At 42.0% G+C, this 15,267-nt stretch overlaps 1 protein-coding gene across 1 annotated transcript; it reads right to left on the bottom strand.

The window, feature by feature from the left end:
* Positions 1–358: 358 nt before the first annotated feature.
* Positions 359–14,039, bottom strand: mfsd9 (major facilitator superfamily domain containing 9). The gene is made up of 6 exons (XM_079517564.1): positions 13,658–14,039; positions 12,573–12,660; positions 11,912–11,955; positions 6,918–7,047; positions 3,882–4,091; positions 359–2,499 (listed from the first exon to the last, which is right to left on the bottom strand). The coding sequence occupies exons 1-6, from the start codon at positions 13,766–13,768 to the stop codon at positions 1,619–1,621; spliced, it is 1,464 nt and encodes a 487-aa protein (XP_079373690.1). The 5' UTR covers positions 13,769–14,039; the 3' UTR covers positions 359–1,618.
* Positions 14,040–15,267: the final 1,228 nt, after the last annotated feature.

The following is a 15,267-nucleotide window of genomic DNA, read 5'->3' as shown; positions in this document are numbered from 1 at the left end:
ATACGTCGTCATACTATGTTTTTCTGGAGGTATGTCAGAAAGAAACCATATAGAGACCTGAGGAAGATCCTTTGACAATTGCAATATTATTTTGGAGAAAGTTATAGTTGCAAACCCAATAAAGTCAATGGGCTCCATTTTCGTCACCGCTAAACCCCTTATCCTTAAACTTCTTTGCCTTTTTTTTTACTATTTTGAATAGTTCAACTAGCCAATCTACATTGACACGTTGTGAGCTTGTAGACTGGCCATTTTAACTATTCAAAAAAAAATTGCAAAATCGTAAAAAAAAGCAAAGAAGTTTAGGGATAAGGGGTTTAGCGGTGACGAAAATGGAGCCCATAATCTCTTGATAAAATAAAAACTGCTAAAATAGTGAATTATTTCTCGATAGATTTAAATTGTAATGTTTTTCCCCCTCAATTTCTGCCTTTTGTAATGGCGAATAGATGGATCTCAAATAGCCTTCCACGAATCTGTTTGTTTTTCTTATGTCCAGGCCAATTCCATTTAATATTCTTTATTAAATAAGGCTATTTTTCTATGCAGATTGCAGGATCACAATCAATTTCTTTTGGCACATCTGCAATAGATACAGGCCATGAAAAATGTACTCCAGCAAAGTCAAAAGTTGACAACCCAGTAACTAATATACACACGTTAAGGTTTCATATAAAACTTTATTCACTGTGACTTCCTTCCATTAATTCTGGGTCTGAATTTACGAATTGAAGCACTTCTGTACATTAATCTGCACATTTTAGTTTGTACTATTATGGCCGTGTGTGTAATTGCATAATTCACGGCTAATTCAGGACGCAAATAGATTTTTCCTAAATCCCCCATGTATACCTCATGGATAAATTAACAATCAAATTTGAAAGATCATCTAAATCTGTTCAAATATAGAAGTAAAAAGACTAAAAACACTAGTATACAAATTTATAAGGCTCTATTACCACTATGGGAACACTGCCAGTGGCAGAAATGAGTGGCGTAAAGGTAGAACGGAGTTAGATTACCAATGTGGCAACTCCAAAACTACCATCTGACATCCTGAGGTCAATTCATGTAGTCTAAATATTGCTCTTTGTAACATCAAAGAGGGTCCCTTTCCGCTTCCTGTGACAATGATGAAACAGAAGTAGTGTATTCTGGGACATATAGTGCATCAAGTAACAATAAAGAAAGTCCAAAAGTCAGGGACATTTTGGACTGCATAGTGGTTATAGATGATATGGTAAATAAGATCATTTCTGCATTGTTCTTATATTTAAAAAAAACGTATACAGTGTCGTACCCACAATTAACGGGCGATACAGTCTAGACCGAACCTGTTTGGGCCCACAGTGGCAGGTCTCGTCTTTATCAGTGCTGTACTTTGTGTTTCTAAATCCTCTCTTTCCGGACAGGAGGGCTTGCAATTCCAGTGATGACCAGCTCTTTTGGCCCCTGTGATGTTGCACTATCTTCAGGTGAGGCTGGCCTGACGTAAACCCAGAATCGCATCAATGAAACAACAACACACTCCAGCAAAAAAAAACGATCGTATCCGGAGAGAGTAGTCCCCATCGCTGGACTCCTTTCAAAACATTAGAATTCTCTATATCTATCCTGTTCACTCTACGTTTCTCAGTTTGGCTAATTTTGACTTCCCCCTCCCGTCCCACTTGGGGATCCTAATAAGTAGTAAACCTACGGCGGCGAGCGCCAGGAGCACGCCCAGGCTCGGAGGCCCGCAGGGGCTGAACTCCTGGGCCAGGCCCGAGAGGAGAGGTGCCAGCACGCGACCCACCGCCGTCACGGACTGGCCGGCTCCGATCAGGGTCCCGCTGGCCTGGACCCCCCCTCTCTGCAGCTCCAGGTCCGTGATGCAGGTGCGTCCGATGGTGGTGGAGATGGCGAAGAAGGTGGAGCTGAGCAGCACCTGCCAGAAGCTGGGCGCGGCGGCGTACAAAAAAATGAGCAGACACGTGAGCATCGTGGAGTGCAGGAGCAGGCCCGACATGTTGTCGGCGTACAGCTGCGTCACGGGACCCACCAGGAACCCGGCCAGCGCGCCCAGGGTGCTGCTGTAGCTGATCAGGTAGCCCGTCACCTTGGGCTTCAGGGAGAAGCGCTCCTCCATGGCCAGGGAGAAGTTGCTGTAGTAGAGCATGATGGCGATGGCCATGAGCAGCCGCACCAGGAACAGGTCCCACATGTCCGAGGAGGCCACCATGTGGATCTTCGAGACCACCGAGGACAGCTGCCTCCAGGCGGGCTGGAGTAAGGACACCTCCCCCCAGCTGATGCCCCCGGCCGCCGGAGCTCTCTTTCGCGGCGCCGTCGTCTCCGTCGTCGCCGACGGATGGTGGTTGTTTTCGTGGGAACAGTTGTGGTACGCAGAGTTGTTGATGTTGTTGTCGTCGTTGTTGCAGGCCTTGGCGGTGCTTCTGTTGGAGTTGGCGTCGGTGCGGTAAACGAGTGTCTCGCTCCAGGGCAGCATCCACACCAGGCCTGGATGGAACAAAAATAAACACCAGTGATTAAAACCCATTTTGGAAACTTGGAGACCTGTTTGATGGCCAGACCTTGATGTCTTTCACACAATTGCAGCAGCGTCGTGGGTTGCCAAAATCTGAATTCTTCAGGTATTTACAAATTAGACATTTTATTACTGAGGACACTTCACTTGTAACCAATAGTTCCGCTTAACAGGTAGAACGAGCCCTCTCTTTGCAATTTTCCAAGAAACAAATTTCAATTTTCTGTGACGTATTGAATTCCTACTCATCTATATCCTCTCAGATGACTAAGCAGTCCTGGGAAAAAGACATCGACGTCTCTATTCATGATGAGGACTGGGCAGATATGTGGGCCTATGCAAAACAGATTTCAGTTTGTAACCGAACTAAATCCATCCAGTTCAGAATATAATATCGTATACATATAACTCCTGCTCTCAAGAGTAAAATGGATGTCAGTGCGTCCCCATTTTGCTTTAAATGCAAGACAGAGATTGGTAATTACGTTCACTGTCTTTGGTCCTGTGTGAAGCTTCAGAACTATTGGTATGACATTGTATCAGAACTCTGTTATTTTTGGTGTCCCAATCGATTTAAACCCGTTGTGTCTTTTACTTGGTCTCCCAGATGATCATGTTATTGATGTCAAACATAAGAGGTTGTTCAACTTATTAACGTTTGCTGCTAGGAAAATTATGGGGGGGGGGGGGCGTATGCATGGGTCTGCTCTTATTGTAATGATTTGGTGCCTATGATAACTGTATTGTCTGCCTTTTTAATATATGTATTTATATACTGTATGGATGTATTTCCTGAATGGGAGTCTATCAAAATTCAAAAGCCACTTATTGTCATTATGGTTCATTGTTCTTGCCATGTCTTTGTATATTCAATCTTTTTATTTATAATAGTGTTGTGTCTGAGCTGTTTTTCTTTTCTTTTGTTGTTTGTTATTATGTTCTTGTTGTGTAATGTCTGTTTGTTGTCCTTAAATTTGTTAAAACCAATAAATATACTTTATATTAAAAAAATAATCCATTTTGGAGCGGGAACCCCTTTTGGTGTTATATAAGCATTATGTTATACTTTAGCTATTGAAAAATAGCAGATCTACAAGCTCGTAGCGAATATATATTTTTAACTCAAATCCTTGCTTCTGGGGGGGTCTGGAACAACATATTTTCAGATGGGGGTCGGCGGCCAATTACATATAATTTTTGGGGTCCTTGACATGAAATATTGAGAACCACTGATACAGAAAGGTTTTTTTTAAATGTCGACGTCAGGCCTAAATGGGTTAAAACATCTCAAGCACACGGTTTTATTTCTCTCTCTCTCTCTCTCTCTCTCTCTCTGACCTTTTGTCTTTCTCACCTGCGTTAAGGAGGAAGATGGCTGCGCAGGTGAAGGAGGACGTATAGAAGCCTCCCTCGTGCTCAGTGAGGTAGCCGCCGACCACAGGGCCCAGGATGAAGCCCACGCTGGACGCTGCATTGAAGTGTCCCATCACCAGAGGGCGCTCTTTTTCAGACACCAGGTCAGACAGCAGAGCTCTGCATATGGACAAGGAATGCTTGAACAGCCCTGGTGAGAGAAAAGAGTCGACATAAGCGGAATCGGATTATTGATACCGAGCTCTGCTCTGTGTGCACTCTCATGTCTTTTCTTATTTAATGGGTAGCATTGTACTGCAATTACTGCTTTATGTACACATTGCAGTATTTCTAATTGTAAATTAATGAAAAGGTAACACCTCAAGTCAAATTCCACCATGTCAATACTTGACTCAATACAGTCAGTGTTGTGTAAGCAGCTGATGTCCTTAACCATTTAAATCCTATACACAGTGTACGTAGATAAATGGGGTCCCCAAGGGGTCCGTACTTGGTCAGAGTCCGGTCAGTTGTGCAAATAGCAGATCTGTTCACCATAGGGCTGGTTTAAACTGCTCCCCATTTAGCTGGAGACCGGCCTAGAACCTCCCAAGGGCCCCTGGGGGTCCCCAGACACCACTTTGAGAACCACTGCTTTAAGCTACCTGCACTTAAGTCTATATTATTCCGTTTCACTTGCTCCTCACCATGTGGTATAACAGTTACACCGTAACCTATGTAGACATACCACTCTTTAGTGTAATACACTAAAGAGTGCTATGTCTACAACTCATAGCTTCACAGTGATGAAAATAGGTTTTCAATGTAATGGTGGTCTTTTAGATGGATCCCATGGACATTTTACGAGTCCCGCTTCAACGACGTTACGAGTCATATTTTGTCATTTTTACAAATTGCACTCCCATTGCATCTTATATGGTTATAATAGAGTTATATTCATGTAGAAAATGTATCTGAAAGAAATTAACACAATTCTAAATCCGACAATTGCAAAGAGTTATGCAAACAACAGTGCAAAGCAAATGAAAACATGAAGTAAATTAAATGGCACCAAATTACAGTACAGTGCCGAGTACAGTAGTGCGTCCATGGGACCCCCAGAAAGGTCCACAGATGGTCCATTATCAATAATCTGCGTTTTGGGATGTAAAGTCCACCCTATTAGCATCACTGGCTTCACTATAGAGCGTCGCAGTCCCGCCCCGTTTCATGACGACGCCAGGCCCAGGAAATGAATCCCAATGCATTTTTCCCATAGACATTTCAAAACGTATTTATTTAAAGACCTTTTAAGCATCGTACGAAGCCAACTCTTGTCGTGACAAATCACGACAACACACAATATTTTGGACCAAACAAATAATTACAAAGAAGAAAAACAAAAAAAGTGTTGTAACCGGACGTTTTTTTCTACTTTCTAATTCTTTGTTTGGCCCGAAAAGTTGTGTTTGTTGTCATGATTTGTCACGACAAGAGTTGGCTTTGTCCGCGGCGTAAACGTCTTTAAATAAATACTTTCTGAAAAGTCTATGAGGAAAATTAACGGGGATTTCTTTTCCGGGTCTCTCGAGGGGGCGGGACTGCAACGCTCTATACAGATATTCTACTGTTAGATGCTAGGTTCTTAGCTTGCTTATGATTCTCGAGGACTATTCCTATGTATTCTTCTTTTCTTTTCTTTCACCTTTATTTATTCAGGGAACCAGCTCTCTTTTACAATGACGCCCTGATTACACTGTACATAACAAACATTTGAACACAGATACATTACAAGAAAAAATATAATAAAATAAACAATTCATATTGAACAAGTACAGCTATATGTCAAATGATCCCATACAAGACATTTAAATCGATCCAAGTGGAATCAAGTTCTTCAGTTTTAAGACTGGTTGTAGACAGTTCCATGTATGGGGGCATAGTATTGAAAGGCAGTCTTACCCCAGTTCAGAATTAATATCAGGAATTTCTAATAGAAAATAGTCTTGAGAACGGGTGTGATGATGGCCTATAGAGAGTATGCACAGGCATGATTTTCCCATCAGGACACGCCCCCCTCATCTAGACTGAGTGGCATGGGGTGTTGGAGTTTGGAAGTGCTCGTTGGAAATCACTCAACCGTCCTGCGTACCACCTGTTTCTAAATGTCACATAATGCAGGAGGCAGCAAAATGTTGTGTTATTGAAAACAAGCACTTCCAAACTCTGACACAAATAATCAAATGCAGGGCATTTCTTGACAGAAAGTAGCTCATAACGTTTCTATGGTGGATTTTTATGAAACAAAAACTTTGCAGATAGAAAGAGGATAATTCAAGCTTTTCGTACAACTGCAATGTTGGCGAGTTTAACATTGTTTAATGCAATCAGACAGGACTTTTCTGTTTGGATGAATGGGCTGTCAAGGCCAGAAAGTCGTTTTTTGCCACTCAGTGGGCGTTCCCGCATAACTTCCAGGTACGATGATGTCACGCGCATACCCTCTATTGCTTTAGGCTGTAATAGACTGCAAAGATAATTAGGTAATTTCTTAAGTAAGGCTTTATAGATAAAAAACAGTGCAATGCTGTTCTCGTCTCATAGCCAATGATGGCCAACCAACCTTCTCATAAAGTCTACAGTGATGAGTGAGAAACCCATCTCCGGTTATAAACCCATCTCCGGTTATTTGATGCATTACCACCATGTGTTGTTCTTGCCTACTGTAAATCGCTCTGGATTAAGAGCCTAAATGGTAAATGGTGCATTTATATAGCGCCTTTATCCAAGGCACTTTACATAGATTGTGCATTACATTCACCCATTCACACACACATTCATACACCGATGGCGACGGAAGCCATGCAAGGTACCAACCAGCACATCGGGAGCAATTTGGGGTTCAGTGTCTTGCCCAAGGACACTTCGACATGTAGACAGGAGGAGCCGGGATTCGAACCGCCGACCCATGGATCATTGGACGACCTGCTCTACCTCCTGAGCCACAGTCGCCCTAAATTGTAAACTGTAAACTTACCAACGGGAATGCGAGCGAGGACAAAGAAAGCGATGCTGGTGGACATCCCCAGCAGACCGTAGCCCAGAGTACTCAGCAGCAGACAGGTCAACAGAGAGTACCGCCTTCCGACTACATCACTCCAGCTGCCCTGCCAATCACACGCATGCAGGAGATCAAATACAGCTCAGTGGAACAAAACGTTGATGTTCTCCACTATATTTTGATATTTGGAGAGGTGTTTAGCCCAAGGGGCCAGTGAGGCTATTCAACGTTGAAGCTCTGGGCCCTAGTGGTAGGAGGAGGGACTACAGGCGGACCCGTGGATTCATGACCGGGAAACCCCGTGCAGCTGGGCTTTAACATTGAGCGCTCGGTTGCACTTCCGCATTTGACCACCAAAATGTGGTGGTCAAATGCGGAAGTAGACGTTCTGAGACGGTACTTCCGGCAGTCTTCCGGGTGCTTCAAAACGCCACTGAGCAACTTCCACTGACATGAATAGCTGGGGGGGCGGAGCTTCGCGCCAGTTCAGTCTCTATCCTTTTATATACTTTATGGTTTAGCCTCATTAGATCTCCCTCGTGAATCTCAGCTGAAATACCTGTGCAGGAGAAAAGTTAGCAAACTACAGGGTCGCCACACATTTTTTAACAATGAATTTTCAAAACTTTTCTATAACTTTTCCAAAGTATTTTACTATTTGACCCCATTTCCAGGCCTATAGCAATCATACGGTGCAATAATGCCCTTATGCCAGCTATCAATGCCCCAAGAAGACTGACTCGAACAAAAGAACAGATCTTCAAACTAACAATGTATGACGGTCACCTGCTTATGAGACACTGTTCAAGGCCAACTTGGCATGAGAAGGGCATTACCAAACTTGGAGACCTGTTTGATGGCCAGACCTTGATGTCTTTCACACAATTGCAGCAGCGTCATGGGTTGCCAAAATCTGAATTCTTCAGGTATTTACAAATTAGACATTTTATTACTGAGGACACTTCACTTGTAACCAATAGTTCCGCTTAACAGGTAGAACGAGCCCTCTCTTTGCAATTTTCCAAGAAACAAATTTTAATTTTCTGTGACGTATTGAATTCCTACTCATCTATATCCTCTCAGATGACTAAGCAGTCCTGGGAAAAAGACCTGGAAGTCTCTATTCATGATGAGGACTGGGCAGATATGTGGGCCTACGCAAAACAGATTTCAGTTTGTAACCGAACTAAATCCATCCAGTTCAGAATATTACATCGTATACATATAACTCCTGCTCTCAAGAATAAAATGGATGTCAGTGTGTCCCCATTTTGCTTTAAATGCAAGATAGAGATTGGTAATTACGTTCAGTCTTTGGTCCTGTGTGAAGCTTCAGAACTATTGGTATGACATTGTATCAGAACTCTCTGTTATTTTTGGTGTCCCAATCGATTTAAACCCGTTGTGTCTTTTACTTGGTCTCCCAGATGATCATGTTATTGATGTCAAACATAAGAGGTTATTCAACTTATTAACGTTTGCTGCTAGGAAAAATATTCTTTTGTTTTGGATCAAGGATGTTGCTCCATCATGGCATAACATTATAATGGACTGTATTCCTTGTTAATACATTACATTCTAAATTGGACACTATCTACAAAATTTGGGACCCTTATTTAGATCATATTGGACCAACATTGTCTGCCACAGTACTTGGAGGTTTTCCATGCCAACCGTAGATATTTTATATGGCAGCATTATTCCCTAGTGGGTGCTCTGCTTTGGGGTGGGGGCTTGTTTGCCCTTTGGGTATGGGGGGGGTGGTCGCCCGGGCAGGGGTCTCGATACGTTGCATCGGGGCCGCTTCTTGGGGCGGGGCGCTCTTACATCACATTCCGTGCTCAGCCAATCAAATCATCACAAATCAGTCATTCCGGCCAATCACTTTGGGCGCCTTCACTTATCTGCCCTCACTTTTTAGCCTTAATATGTACTTCCCTGAGCCAATCAAATCATTGCTATGGGGTGATCGGCCAATCAAATCATCGTGTTTGTGTTCACACAAACAGACAAGGCTGGGCACAAATAGAATCATGTAGATCTCAGGATCCACATGAGGTACTGATGAGATAAAGTAGACCTTTAAAGCAGTTACAGTACCATTACCCTATCAAGGTACTAGAAGGCTGGTTAAATGGAGCCCTAGGGGCTCCATTTTCGTAACTGCTAAACCCCTTATCCCTAAACTTTTTTTACTATTTTGCAAAACATTTTTAAATAGTTAAAATGGCCAGTCTACAAGCTCACAACGTGTCAATGTAGATTGGCTAGTTCTATTAAAAAATGTTTTTCAAAAAAAGGCGAAGACGTTTAGGGATAAGGGGTTTAGCGGTGACGAAAATGGAGCCCTAACTGTGCTTAGCAAGGTCACAGAGAGACAGAAAGATTATATAGGACCAGGTGTCTGAAAAAGTAAAGACACGTCAGAGCTCTCCAGGACAGACATGGCAGCGCTGGCCTGTGCTTCGAGGGGCCACCCCGACCAACGGACTGATATGATCGAATCCGAATTTGTGATATAACAGGTCGTATCTGCTTTTATCCATGCCATCTGCATAGGAGGCCTTAGCTATGTTTCAATTGGAACAGGCCTCCACCCTTTAGGGGTCTCAGACCCTTGCACAGAGGCCCTCTCGCCCCGTCTATCGCTCACTCGCTGCCTTAAGCTTGCTCTCTCCCACGCTGTTACGTTACACCTATTTCCTGTTCAAATGTGTGGCATTGGGAGGTAAAGGGGAGACACTTTATTGTGAAGGGACGACCGGATGAGGAGAGTAGTTGTTGTTGCTGCATAATTGTCGAGAGTAATGGCTGCGCACGATATTGAACAGTCAAAACTATTTGTATCAATATGAGTTAAAACACTTTCAAATGAGAGGACGATGCACAAGCACAACATGTTTGAAAGTATTCAAATGTTTGTGAAAGAAATGTGTTTAGGATGTTGGCCAGCTATGTTATGGTGATTTTTAATTTAAAATGGTGCCCGTAGTGTAGTTTTTCCACCAAATATTGTCATATTTGGTCTTGAAACGGGCCTCCAGATCCATAAGGCCGCCGCCCCTGGTCATCTGCTGTTCATATTCATATCACGCGGACCCATTCATTTTGGCATATGTATCCCGGTGGTAATCACTAAAATATGCCATTTCTTAAGGTCCCATGACTTATGTTTACAGCCTGTTTATTGGACTTTAGATAAACTTTGAACTCAGTACGACGCAACAGTACAGCGTGGCTCTAAAGCAGATCTCGGACTTCATGTGGTCAGACTGTGATGTACTGTATGGGACAAAACCATGGGGCGAGTAGTAATCGATAGGAAAATAAAGTAATTTTGGGGGTGAATTATCCCTTTAATCGCACACAGAAAATAGCCTAACGCATCGCAAACATTTCCACTTGAACCCAAGATATCTCAAAATGGCCAGATTGCCCTCACACTTGTCTGTTCCTAACAAGAATTATCTTATTATGTACCCCCCTCAACACTACAACATGGATAGCGTCAGTCAATTATTCCATTGATTGGGAAACATTAAAACAAGATGCTCATTTTTACACTGCCTAGGCATGAACTATTTTCTAAGCAATTTGTATTGTATTCACAATAAAACATTTAAGGGAGTGGTATTGAACCCAAACCTCTCTGTTCAGTTCGCTATAAATGATTGAGAGAACAAAGCAAAGTTTATCCATAGCCCTATGTTTGACAACGGGAAAAAAACTGTTTTTCAGTATAAAGGTGGTGGTATTAGGGCTTGTTTGTTTGTGTGTGCCTCGACAGAGCGGGGCGGTAGAGTATCCGCTATCTGCTGGCCGGTTGTGGTGGGCAGTCTGGGCCAAATTTTGACCCAATCCCGCCCTGCAATGAGTGGACAATTAGTTTGTGTTCTGTTCTCAGTCCCTGAGGCTAAACCATGTGAATATGATCAGGTGACCAGAAAACCTGAGGAATCCTAAACTTTCACTCTCTCAACCAAGCTGCCCAGGCGCCTCCAATGGTCTATTATGTACAGATATCACACACGCGCGAGTGTGCGTACACACACACACACAATCACACACACACACATACTGATGATATAATGAAATTAGGACCAATTGAATTTGCTATGTTTTGGATGTAGCCTGCGGGGATTAACATAGAGACCTGGCTGTTCACGCCGTCCTTCCCTTCCAGTCTGCGCACAACTGACTCCTTCTCTCTTTAATTTGTCGCATGACCCCTAAGATTTAAACCATTTAGGGCTGACGTCGAAATTTAAAAGAAAATGTTTTCTAAATCATGACAATTTTCGGAAAGATTTGAGGCACATTTTAACGATTTTTCAAAAATAGCAGACCTACAAGTTCATAGCGCGCCACTCTGAGCTTGTAGATCTGCTATTTTCCAATAGCTAAATTATAACATAATGTTTAAAACACCAAAAGGGGTTCCCGCCCAAACTGGGTTAAACCAATTTCTGTAGTCACAGGCAGAGGGGAAGTAAGTTGGGGAGCTCTGAGAATCTGTCTCTTTAGAAGCCATGTAATACTGTAGAGCTAAAGAACATCTTGGTTTCAGAGGAATCTGATGATGTTAATTGCCTCGTTAATGGTTTAACGAGACATGGCTGTGCATCACCAAAACCGTTGACCTTTCAGATAAATGGAAATTGTGAATCTGTGGAGGCAAAATAACAATAATATAAAATTGGAATATCATAAAAGAGTATATTCTGTTTCTCAAGGTCAACCTTTGTCATTTGATCAATATGGGGAGGCTGGGATTATTTTGTGACACCAAAATTAAACTTAAGGCTGCCAGTGTTACCGACACTGTTTATTGTTTCCTTGACATTCCAGACATGGAATTCAGGCGAGCCAACCAACCGGCTCACCAGGGCAAAAAGAATTAGCATTTGCTTAGACATCTGGGTTATTTCAGGCAGGATTTGTTTTTTTTAAATAAAATAGTCGATACTTACAACTATTGTGCTAGAGAACAACTGTAAGACCCCATACGTAGATCCTGCAATAAAAAGTTTACCGTTAGTTGGTATTCAAATACACAGAACTAACATTACCCATTATACACAGTACAAACATTTGTTATCTCTTAACTTAGACTCAAGTGGACCCATTCTTTTTTTTACACTCTTTAGACTTAAATTAACAGGATTTTACTATGTTGTCATGACTAATACATTAGTGGCTTTATACTTATTGACAAAGGACAGTGGGCACCTAAGAACTCTGAGCACAATTTATACAGTAAATACTGCGTCTACACACACACACGCACACACACACACACACACACACACACACACACACACACACACACACACACACACACACACACACACACACACACACACACACACACACACATGTATATATTTATATAATAAGCAATGAGACTATTTCAATGCAATTTCAAGTACAAAATAATATGAAGCCTGTAAGCTTATAAACGGTTTTGGAGCACATGACAGAGAGAGGTGGTGAAATAAGGAGCATTGTCTTCGCTCAGTGTTCTAAAATGTATTCCAAACGCAACTGATCATTTAGACCTCCTATCATATCAGTATTAACTGTATTATTAATCATAGATTACAGTTTATACGGATGCAATGGGACACCCACCTACAATCCCAGCCACCGTGGGACTGGCTCCGAGGGCCTTCACGTGATGGCTCAACAGAGGGATGATCATGCTCACCCCAAATAAGTCCTGTAGAGAAACAGGGCAGATCAAATCATCAATAATGCATGGGGCGGTTGGCTAAATTGAGCTAGTAGTCATACTAGTCAACCCAATACAAATTCTACCATATACTGTCCCTGGTATAAATTTACAGAGCACTAGAAATTCTTGGGCAGAATTTTGCACAAAAACAAATATTATGTCAACTTACACAATGTGTCCAGATCCAATCAAAACAATAACACAACACTAAACCGGTTATCTTTGCAAGTCATTCCAAAGATTTGATTTAGTCACACAGTTGCTCATTGCCCATTAACCACTTGCACCCTAGCATCCATATTCTGAATCTTCACAGAATTTATGTGGCAAACATTCTGCAAAAATAGCAGACCTACAAGCCTATATCCTGTCGAGTGGACTGGGTATTTGTGGCAAAGTACAGTATTTAGACTCAGCAATATCTATCTTCACCAAAAATACATTGTAGGGGGAAAAGGAGGAGGACTAGTACACTTGAATGTTGGTAAAAATTGTACCTCTGCGTTCAAGCTAGACACAATCTTCGTGTCCAGGTTAGACTCCCTCTTTTATGTGATAAATTAATATGATTTTTTACTACAGTATCTTAATGCATGTTTGCTTTACAGATTGCACCACCCTGTTCAACTGTACTGTCAAGTTGGAGGACACATGTGACATATGAGTCATCGACCTCGCTAAGAATATTATTTAAACAAATGCATGCTCACGTTTGTAATAAAGTTCTACTTAATGATATGGAGACAATATGTCCAATATGTGTCATGCACCTCTGCTCTGATGTCTGAGTCCTCATGAAAACCTGCCTCCTCTTTGTTGCAAACATATAACAGTGTACTTACTGTACTACAAATAAACAAACTTCAAATAATGTCTAATGAGTTATGATAGCACGACTGAACGCATTGCACAACTTAGTCTTATTCTATCTAGTCAATCAGCATGGAAGCAACGTACACACACACATCATGTTGTCACTTACCATAAAGCCCACCACATAGATGCATTGTATAATCCGCGTGCGTCTCCTTGGCTGCTGAAAGAATGAGCTACATTTCGCGTTATTCATTCTCCCGCAATGACAGCTCGACATCAGCCAATGCGGAAGCACTCATCGGATATACTGTAATTTTTAGACAGTATCCTGATCAGCCATAACAGTGGGTCTGTGTCACGTGCAATATTTTAGGGGTGTTAATAAAAGGCTCGAATGTCTCCTTTTGCCAAAATCTGCATGGCGGTGAGGACGCAATCGCGTATCGGTGAAAAATCCAGAAACTAAAGTGAACGGAGCTGCTGTAGCGAGGCATTCACCATTCCTAAGGCGCCTGTATTCCTGCAGTGTTGTGTTCGCTGAGCTCGCAGGAGCCTGGCCATTTGGTATCGACCGCTGACGTCAAACAACCAATTTAAGCGCTCTGTTCGAATTCAATTATCGCAGCCAAGTCTATTATTTTTATTTGCATGGTTGGTGTGTGAGAAGGTGTGTTTTCTAAACAATATTAATACAATCATGTTGTTTTCCCATCGTATTGATGATTCTCGCGAGTAATGTGGGGTACAGTTTTTGACAGTTTATGTCAAAGATATAGAAGGAAAACAATGATATTGTGGTTACTTTCACCCCATCTTGTGGTGAAACCATGGATGTATTTTTATTTATTTTTTATTTTTTAAGGGGACAACCCTGGGACAACCCCTGTGGAGTGTGGACAACCCCGAGGAACATCAAAGGCATTACTGTACTCTCTGTACTCAATGTACATCCCCGGGATTCCCCGCAGTCTTTTTGTGGCAATGATGGCTTAATTGTTGGATATGTTCCAGAATAAAGAACATAGCCTACGTTTGTGAGTCACTGTCTTGTGACAGTATAGCAAGCCGTTTTAAGTTAACATTTAAATAGCTAGACTCATGTTTCTTTTCCCTTTTTACCTCTGAATTCCTGTTATGTTCTTTGGCTGTATAGAAGTGTCTTACTCTATTTGTACGTCTTTAAATGTTTTGATGAATTGAACAAGGTGGACCCTCTTGTAAACAAGTGTAGTGCTTTATTGGGTCGTCCACTCACAGTTAACAGTTTTTGTATTGAGTTGTGCTTGAAATGTACTGTAATTCTGCAAACTGTTAATAAATATTTCAATCAATCAATCAGCAAATTCAAAAAGCTAAATTAAAATTCTTATCTAGGCCTAATTAACGCTTGATTAATTGATGATGAACTGAATCAAATGATTAATTAATTGTGAATTTATCATTAATTCCAATTTCCTGATAATTACTGTTGACGTACGTCACTAGGATTAACATGACATTTACCCGTGGTTGTGAGAGCGAAACCCCTCAGAATAGCTCTGAACATGTACAAATGAAACATCTAAAGGTGCTTACCCTGCTGCCCCCACGGTGGGAGGAAAGATATGGGAAAGATCCACACTTTTTTACAAGCGAACAGGTGGGGGCCCCACCTGTTCGCTTGTAAAAAGTGTGGATCTTTCCTCGTCTCCCCAAATGAGTGCAACTGGCTACGCAACACTGACCGCCAGGGGCACAGTTGCAAAAGATCCAAGATGGCGGAAAGATTCCGAGACA

The sequence above is a fragment of the Electrona antarctica genome (genome assembly GCF_951216825.1).
Source record: "Electrona antarctica genome assembly, chromosome: 13".
NCBI classification, from domain to species: Eukaryota; Metazoa; Chordata; class Actinopteri; order Myctophiformes; family Myctophidae; genus Electrona; species Electrona antarctica.
The sequence above is the reverse complement of the archived record's forward strand: the minus strand, read 5'-3'. Positions and strand labels throughout refer to the sequence as shown.

What these genes read in the sequence shown, in the direction of transcription:
- mfsd9 (XM_079517564.1), bottom strand. Translation starts at nt 13,768, where the DNA reads ATGTCGAGCTGTCATTGCGGGAGAATGAATAACGCGAAATGTAGCTCA. An exon ending in TCTATGTGGTGGGCTTTATG is followed by an intron (nt 12,661 to 13,657) that starts GTAAGTGACAAC and finishes GTTTCTCTACAG; the next exon opens with GACTTATTTGGGGTGAGCAT. An exon ending in CACGGTGGCTGGGATTGTAG is followed by an intron (nt 11,956 to 12,572) that starts GTGGGTGTCCCA and finishes TTTTTATTGCAG; the next exon opens with GATCTACGTATGGGGTCTTA.